The sequence below is a fragment of the Candoia aspera genome, chromosome 1, assembly GCF_035149785.1.
Source record: "Candoia aspera isolate rCanAsp1 chromosome 1, rCanAsp1.hap2, whole genome shotgun sequence".
NCBI classification, from domain to species: domain Eukaryota; kingdom Metazoa; phylum Chordata; class Lepidosauria; order Squamata; family Boidae; genus Candoia; species Candoia aspera.
This window is the reverse complement of record NC_086153.1, coordinates 286368120-286377582: the sequence shown is the minus strand read 5'-3', so window position 1 is coordinate 286377582 and position 9463 is coordinate 286368120. Positions and strand designations below refer to the sequence as shown.

Below are 9463 nucleotides of genomic sequence, written 5' to 3'. Positions count from 1 at the left end.
TTTTGTTTCACAGTTAGTGATCCCTTCCACAACTTTGGTATATGTATTCTTAAAATCCAGGTAATTACTTCAACTAGCTGAATTTTAAATCACCACATCTTTCTTATGCACATAGTATGGAACTTTGATTTTTAAAAAATGTATTTATTTATTCATTCATTCATAAATTTGGTGGGCCAAAATTAGCAGTATGACAATTAAGATTATATTTACCTCAGTGTGTTAATTGTTAATTTCTGTACCAAAAATGATGATAGAAAAAAATAGTGAAGCATACACAGTATTTAACTGTATGATGCTGAAAGAGGGTGTAATGTCAGGTACCCATGAGATGAGGATAGGGGTGATCAGTACTGGCAGTTTTGTAGTCCTGTGCTTGGGTAACAGAAATCTCTCCCTTCCCCCTGCCTCACCCCAGATTTTATAGAAATGCTTGCATTTCTATATTGGAACAATGGCTTCCCATCATCCTTCCCTTTTGACAATAACGTTCTGGGCATGTTTTCCATCAGTCAGACAAATGGACTCATACTAATCATGGCCAAAAGACTGTGCTCTTCAACAAATAGCATTGGATCGTGGGGGGAGGAGAGGGGAGAAGTAATGGAGCTGTAAGGCCAGATTGAAGGTGTTGATCAACTATGTCTTTATCCATATTTTACAATTATCATTATTATTGTTATTATGAGCACTCAGGTTTGAATCTGGTCTAGAAAGTGCACAGAGAGTACTTTAACGGCTTTCTTGGTGGTTGTAGGAAACAGCTGTTTAAGCAATGTTCCTTCCCTAACTCAAATGGTTGATGGCCAAGATACCCAGAAAGCATTCTGGTTCTGCCAGTCTCACACATAAGCAGAGTCACTAGACTGAGTCCTGCCAAAGTTAGGCACACTCATGCGTGGCAGGTCCTTGTTCCTGATTTCATATATCGATTTCCGTTTTGCTTGCGCTCCCCTCACAGCCATTTTGATCTTTCTCCAGCCTAAGTGGTTCAGTTCAGCTAAGTTGAGCACCACACAAATGCCACTCACAGCAAACATGAAGACCAAGAAAACTGTCTTCTCAGTGGGCCTGGAGACATAGCACTCCACTTCCTTAATGCAAGGATACCTGTCACATTCATACATGGAAGGGACATTGAATCCATACAGAAAATATTGTCCAACTAGAAACCCAATCTCCAGGGCATTTCTGAAGACCACCTGAATGATATAAAATCTAGAGATGCCTTCTTGGCGCCTCATCTTTGACTTTGAGGTTCTTATGGCTGGATTGGGAATTTCCTTCACTTCCAAGCAATCAGGTTCTGCCTCCTTGGTAGAGTTTTCAGTGTTTTGCAGCACCCCATTGACAATGGTGTTCTTGATTTTCTTACTGTCATCCTGCTTCACGGAGTCCTGATCTCGATCCAGGGTGAGGAAAACAGTGGAATACCTCATTTCCCTCTGCTTGGCAGACTGATGAACTGAGTATGTTATAAAACAGAGGCTAGGAGTGCACACCATGATGATCTGAAATACCCAGTATCTAATGTGAGAAATAGGAAATGCTTGGTCATAACATGCCTGGTTGCAGCCTGGCTGCAAGGTGTTGCACACAAACATAGTCTGCTCATCATCATACACGGTTTCACCTACAATCGCCACAATAAGAATCCTGAAGATCACCACCACGGTCAGCAGAATCCTATAAAACAAAGGTTGGGTGAATGCACATTTATAGGGTTGGAGTGGATTTTTTTAAAAAAACCCACAGAATTCATTGGTCACTTTCTATGTTGTGATATATTAATTGAGGACCAAGGAGACCCTCAGCCATGAAAGCTCAGAAGATGGTTTGGAGCCAGTTACACCCATCCCAGCGTATCTCACAGCAGTTGTTCTTATGTGGAAAAGATGGAGGGGAGGATGCTATGTACACTGCTTTCAGTTTCTGGAGAAAAGGTTGGGTATATATCTAATGAATAAATAAATAACCTTTTAGGACCTAACCTTAATGCTATGATCATTGATGCATTTATTATCATTGTTTCTATTGTTTAGATCTGCTTTTTGTAATGCTTCTTTGGGCACTTTTAAAGTTATTAATATGATATAGACATTTATTCAAAATCATTAGCCCATGGCAGTTCCTACTTTTTTGAGTTGAATGAACTAGGGAATGCTTCTTCCCTGGCTGTATTTATTGCAGTTAAGTGGAGCTGTCCAGTACTGAATGTGTATGGCCCTCAGCCACAGAGAACTTCTAAGCTTTTGTTGAATGGTTTGATTTTATGAAACAATGCACTTCTCCCTAGGGACATTTACAGCAAGTAGGAAAGAAATACTTCCTTAGTGCATAGGAGTACACGAATCTTAGTTCTGCTAGTAAAGGATAAGATCTATAACAACAGTTACTTGAGAAGCACTTTCTCCCACATTCCCCTTTCTGAGTCTTTGCTGCATTACAACAGAAGTTGATAATTTAAAAAGAAGAAATAAAAACCAGCATTGCATCTCCCATTTTCCTATGGTATGTAGTATATTGATCAACCACTGCAAATTGTAATTGAGAAGAGAGGCAAATCAGAGGCAAGGAGGCCGCTTGCCCTTATTTTAACCTTGTTTGTTTTGTTTTGCACACTGCAATCGGCTAGATTAGAGATTACTCTTGGGACTTAAAAATAAATAAAGCTACCTAAAAGCATATCCCATCCATATTTATATATTGTTTCATTAAATATTAATTCAGGAATGTTTGTTTATGAGTGTGTCAATGGGAGTAGGAACTGAGGAGTAGATTGCATAGAACTTAAAAGACTCCCCAAACTCTGCAATAAAGCACAGAAATAAAGGCATGTGAGAAGTGGGAGACACCAATCCTGGGCAGCAGCAAGTTTATTGAAGAAATATTTGAGGACAAAGAAAGGAATGGGCTGGGAGTGGGGGGAGGGTGTCAGTCCAGGTGTCCCGTTCAAGTTGCAGCCCTGCAGCTCCCTTCCTTGTAAGAACGATCCCTTGGAGACTGGCTTCCAGATTCCTGCTTTTGGAATTGGGGAAAGGTTAGCCCATAAGAGCGCAGGCTCTTCCGAGGTTATTTGACAGCCTCCGCCGCAGCTGTGCTGAAAATCAGCGGGTCAAGCGGGCGAACGGGACTCTGGAGACGGGAAGGGAAGGGGAAGGGGAGCCCAGATTGGCGGGCGGGCCGGCGAGCCGCTGGATCGGGCTTACCTCCCTATCATAGTGGAGTGCTGCTGGACAGCGGCTTCGAGGAGTCTCTCTAGGATGGTCCATTCCCCCATCGCGGTTCATCCGGCAGCACCAGAGCGGCCGAGAAGCACCAGCCCGGGCCGGGCCTCCTGTCCTGCGGATCGAGGCCCCGACCCCGGGGGGCGGGCTGCTTGGAAGGCAGGGCGGCGGCTCCGGGGAGCCAGCTTAGGCGGCGGTCGCCTTCCGTGTCTCACTGCCTGCCTCCCCTCCGCGTTTAAGTAAGCTCTGCTTGCGTCACGGCCAGGTTGGAGGGGAGCAGCCGAGCGGCGGCGCCACAAGCTGCAAGGGATCGCCGCCTCCCCCGCCGCCGGGCTGCCAAAGGTTCCGGTGCGAAGGGGGCAGCTGTTCGCCAGCGAGCCTGCCGCGGTGGGTGGGCGCGATCTCGTCCCCCTCTTCCCGGAGATGCTACTTTGCTGAGGGGGCGCCCCGGAATCTAGGCAGGTAATGGCGAGATCGGAGGACCCCCATCCCGTTAGCTCCCCCCCACCCCTCCGCCCGGGTCTGAATCTATTTGCCTCGATTCTTTGAGGCTGGGCCTGCGCCGGGGTCTTAAGAAGGGAAGGGCCTTTCCTTGCCCCGGGCTAGCCGGTCTGGGTGAGAAAGGAGGAGACAAGAGTGCGCGGCGTGCTGGAGACCAGAAGCGGGGAGAATCGGGACGCAGAATCAGATCACTTCTTCCAAACCTACAAATCAGCGAGAGTTTGGTCTGGTTCTGGCGCAGAAGGTCTCAGTGGGGACAAAGGGAGCAGGTCGCCAACGGTGCCTGCTTTGGAGACAATTACGCCTGTCTGAGAAATGCCTTTGTGGGAGCTGGATCCTTACCTAAGAAGGGATCCTTTCCAGGCGCTTTATTTCTCTTCATCCTCACTCTGAGCTGCAAGGTAAGAGGACACCTTAAGAAAGGATTAGTTGGGGGGAAAGGGCCAGTGTAATAGGACTGAGTTGCACATTTTAGCACTCTTGGGCAACTGCTGATCTTTCTGCACCACTGGGAAGGGGAGGGTTGGCCAGAAAAGGTGATCAACCTCTTTCCAAGGTGTGTGTGTGTGGGGGGGGGGGTTTCCTTAGGAGACCCACCTGATCAAACTGTGTTCCTATCAAAGGAGCTTGTTTCATGGTGATGTGTGTTATGTCACATTCTTCCAAATATGGTGAGGCAGCCCTGCTGGGTTTGGGGACTTCACCGCTTATTTTGCTACCAGACTCCTGGAGGAAGCTCCTAAGATACCACTAGGCTCACAGGCATCCACAGAGGGGGTCAAAATATCAGAATGGCAGCTGCATCTCCACACAGTTGGAACCTTGCCCCCTTTTCACATGTGTTCTATACATGGCCAAGGGAGAAAACATTGATGACTACACCAAATGCATGTGGCCAAGCAACTCTCCAAAACTGGGAACCAGCCCAGATCCACTATGAAGTGGCCTGTCCTGTGATGTGCATCTCCTAAAATCAAGATTTCTAAAATATTACAAAATTGGTGGAGCTCTTTTCTAGGGCAGCACATCTCCTCTGGTTGTGCATTTTTAAACATACACTACAAATGTAACACATGGATTCAAAACAGTTTTGTAGATGTGTGGATCAGTCATGGCTGGCTGCAACTCTACTGTGCTGACACTCAGTGGCAAACCTGAGTGTGATGCTGAGAAATGTATGAACTCAACCAATGAGTCATTGCTCAAAGTTCTGTTTCACAGCTCAAGCTGGCACCTTGCTCTGTTGCTCTGTCTTTCCTACTGAATGTACGTGTAATTCTGACAGCAAAAAATGAAGCCATGAATGCAGCTGCAGTAAGCACAAGGGAATCAGGCAAATCTGTCTTGGCTGCATGAAGTGTGGCATTTCAGTCTAATTCTTGACATCAGATATTAAACATGTACCTGGCATTGTAATTTCAAGATTCTGGGTTTTAATGTAAATTAATTATACTGCAAAATGGATAACCATCAAAATGCCATGGGCACCAAGCTGGATAGTATAAATATCCTGGAGAGAGTGATCCTGTAGCTTTGGAGAAAGCACCCAGAAAGTTGCTTAGCAGTTTTCTAGTTGGATGCCCTTTCATTTCAGAGAATGTAGCTGAATGTCTTCTGATGGCAACAAGCTCCCTGAAAGATAAACTGCGGAGGTGAGGAAGTAAATAAGGGCAGATGTGTTTTATGTCAACTGCAGTAACTCTTTTTTTTTCCCTGAGGATGCTATTATATTTTCTGAAACCACTTTTAAGGAGAAAAATGAAACAAAACTATTTCAGCCAACCCAGGAGCTCTCATTTGTAACTGCATACATTTGTTTCAGACAGTGATGATCTTGTGTCTTGTGTAATTAAAGAATATAAAAGATATAACTATCAACATTGAAACAGTATCTTTAAAGGCTGCTTGAAAATAATATTCAACATGTTGAAGTACATTACACCAATATTTCAGGCTGATGAGCTTCAAATAGAAAAGTATGCTAGAGAAAAGAGGTCACATATTCTCCGTTGCCACTGGACAACTGTTGTATACAACACAGACAACAATAATAATAAATTGCAGTAGGACCATTCTTTAGGCAGACCACTTTTCAAAACACAAGATGTGTTGGCAGAGTGCTAGAAAGCCTTTGGCCCAGGAGAGATCAGAAAAGTCACACACCAGGCATTTCTATAAAAATATTTTTTTATTTACAGAAAGCAAACATATTTAAAAGCTTCTGCATTCTTACAGGCTCTCAGTGAGAGCTGCTTAACTCTCTACATGCCTACACAGAAGGGAAACAGAAACTAAAACAAGTCCAGGCAAGTTCTTTCCCCCCAGGTGCAAAAATTAACATCCGAAAAGAGGACAATTAAATTCAACCTCTTCACCCGGACAAAATGATTAGTTACCATAGTAACCTTAATCTGTAGTAGAAAACATATTAACAAGATGGATTCCAAAACACTATATATATCATCTGCAGATGGTCCATAGATCATACACGATGAGAAGTCAGACATGCCTTGGCTTAGAATAGGCACTACTAGCCAATCCACCTTCAATGGTTAAATTTTCTTCCTTGAATCATGGACAATTTTTTTTTCATTCTTTGAGGAGTTCATGGAAATCTGAAGGTATCCGAAATGTACAATAAAACAGAGCTAAAGTGAAATACTTTGCAAACTGGTGGATTTAAAATAACAGCCTGGGAATAAGTGTAAGGCATGGAGCAAAGGAAAGCAACTCTCAGTTCCCTTGGAGGATTTATGAATCGATAGCCTAAAGTTTTTCAAACTGCTGTTCAGAACTTGTGCATTGCTGAATGGAACCTTTTGTCAGTACAACTGGCCTAATATTTATTTACCACGCCATAAAATTAATGAGTGTCATTTCCTGTAGTTTACAAGGAATTAGTACTTAATGAAGCAGCAATGGTTTTGGCAAGGTCAAGCAAGCAATCCTCTGAAAAAAAAAAGAAGGCAAAAACAATTAATTAAAAAACGTAATTCTTTATTTGATATCTACATGAAGCCATTGGGAGATATTATTCAGTGGCTGGGCTATGATATATCAGTGAGCAGATGATGCCCAGTTGTACATCTCTACCCCAAACAAACAAGAGTAATGGTAGAAGTCTTGACTCAGTGTCTGGAGGCTGTAAGGGCCTGGATGTGTAGAAACACAATGAGACTTAACCCCCAAAAGAAGGAATGGTTATTATTTCAGAAGCTGACTGACATTAACTCTAGATGGGGTTTTGTGCCCACAGAATAAACTGATCCATAATCTGAGGGTTCTCTTAGTCTCACAGCTCTTGCTAAAACAGCCCATGGAAGCTGTTTGTGTCAAGGACTGCCTTTGATTACCTTTGACTAGTGTATCATTACAGCTGTTCCCAGTCCATTCGCTCATGCCTTGTTATGTCTTGATTGGAGTATTGTAACTCTACAGGGGACATGCCCTTGAAGACCACCAAGAAACCTCAGCTGGTAAAAAAGGCAACTTTCTGTGGAGTAATGAGAATGCCCTGATATTGTCATGTAACCTCAGTACTACAGGGTCTGCATTGTTTGCCAGTTTGTTTATGGGTGCAATTCAAGGTGCTAATAATAATCTTGCAACGTTCTACATGGCTTGGGACCAGGGAGTCCGTGAGATGGCTTGCTCCAAGAATGTGCCCACCCAAGCAATGCTAGTAGACAGGACATACTGAGAGTCCCACTCTCCATGAACTGCTGTGGGGGGACCATTCTGTGCCAGAGCTCCTCTCCTGTGAAATCAGTTAACCACCATCATTGCCCGCATCCTTGTTAACAGGCAGAAAGCTTATTAACACCTGGATGTCTAAGTGGGCATTTGGGGATTGAAGAGTCTGTGAAGTTTGCATCTGGGATGCAAGTAGGTGCTACTTCTTACTGTTTTATTGCTATTGTTGCTATTGATTTCGTTTGTGATATATATAATTACTCTAAAGCTTTTGTAAGCTGCTTAGGTCCCCTTGATTGAAGTGGCACGAAAGCATTTGTAACACATAGAATATTTAAAAGCTAGATCTTTTTAAAAGTTCCTCTGGGTAGATGGGCAGCTATATAAATTTATTTAATTAAAAAAATATATTTCCACAAGGAGCCGGCCCTGTGTAAAGGAAGTGCATCCCTGAGTATATCAAATCTACCTGTGCAGTCACAATATCCTCACCACAGATAACCTGCAAAAATATGCCCTCTGTTCTAGCTTTAGTATGTACAGTGATATTTATTTCATTATAGTACAAGGAGAACTCAATTTGTCATTCAGGAATAATGGGTCAGCTTGACCAAGGGCCTTTCTCCATGTGTACCTAACCATGGCACAAATCGCTGAATTCTCTAAATCTCATCCCTATCCTGTGGGTGAAACAGACTTAAATCATCCTTAGCTATACAAGTATTAATTTAGAATTTTCCTCCTTATTCTGACACTGTCCAAAGACAGCCTCAGAGTGTATAAACCACCCAGAGTCTCCCTTTTTGGGGGGAGATGGGCGGTGATAGAAATTTGAATAATAAATAAATAATAAACCCTGTTAGGCTTTGTCACCCATTAACTCAAAGGAATGTCAGGTCACTGCAGTGACTTGAAACCAAGGCAATAAAAACAGGACAGGGGTCACAGTGGGGTCAGCCAGTTTTATGCCAGTATAGTTTTTTGCCAACTCAAAGATAAGTGGATAACACCAACTCGGCAGTGGGAAAAGGCCCCAAGAGGTGCAACTCATTTATGCTTCTCTTATAGCACAACTTCAGCCGAAACGTCATAATGTCTCAACTAAAGATTTACAGTAGCATTCGTGGTTTTCCAAAGCTACTGACATATGTTCCTCTCCTAAAATGAACGCATTTGATTCTGGATTTCTTCCAAATTACATAAATTATTATGTCTGCATTTTTGAAATGACAAGGAAGGTTATTATAGGGGTAGGCAACTTATGGCGTGCCAGATGTTGCTAAAGTACAACTCCCAGGAAGCGTGTCCAGTAATGAGGAATGTTGGGAGTTGTATTTCAGCCACCTCTGGCAGGCCATAAGTTGCCTCTTACCAGTTACCTAAGAACCTCAAAATATATGTGTCTATCATAGGGTCCAGACAAGGCAAAGTTATTGTGTGCAATGAGAAAGAATATATGGCTTATCCTACAATAACCAGATAATTCAATTTCCTTGTCCATATCAAAAAAGAAAAGACAACTCTGCAGATCCAGTAGTTAGAAAAATAAACTGAGAACCTCCACATATGCAGGAGTTTGGAGGGGGTTGGGGGTGCTGATCAGGGCACGCATATTTTTCATTTCCAAGTCACAGGGTTGATTTTCTTTTGTCATCAGCTTCCAGTGGTACTGTTTCATTTTAATGTTAACTCCTGTGGCTGACAAGTGAAAGGAGGAGGATGTCCAAATATATGTGTATTTCCTTTAAGTTGAGTAATTGCATTCTGCCAGTGTTGCTTTTCTTTATGTTGGCAAATAACACTTCTAAATGCAAGACATGAAGTGTTTTGATGAGCAAGTGCAATTTTTAAGACTAAGGCTATTAGATTTGCAGTTAGTGTTTGGTTTAATCCACAGCAGCTAAATAATTAGCTGCTGAAATGAAAACACCCATCAAGATCTTAAAGCCATCTGCTCTGCTGTGTTTTCAATTTGTGCCTGTGTGAGCATTAATGAAATGATTTTATCAGATTAGATCTCTTATTCATGAAATAATATGAGG

General features: G+C 42.9%; 1 protein-coding gene across 1 annotated transcript; it reads right to left on the bottom strand.

Moving 5' to 3' along the window:
- Nucleotides 1-713: 713 nt before the first annotated feature.
- GJD2 (gap junction protein delta 2) lies at nucleotides 714-3366 on the bottom strand. Its single transcript, XM_063293490.1, has 2 exons — nucleotides 3210-3366; nucleotides 714-1686 (listed from the first exon to the last, which is right to left on the bottom strand). Exons 1-2 carry the CDS (start codon nucleotides 3278-3280, stop codon nucleotides 843-845), a joined length of 915 nt encoding a protein of 304 aa, XP_063149560.1. The 5' UTR covers nucleotides 3281-3366; the 3' UTR covers nucleotides 714-842.
- Between the last annotated feature and the right edge of the window lie 6097 nt (nucleotides 3367-9463).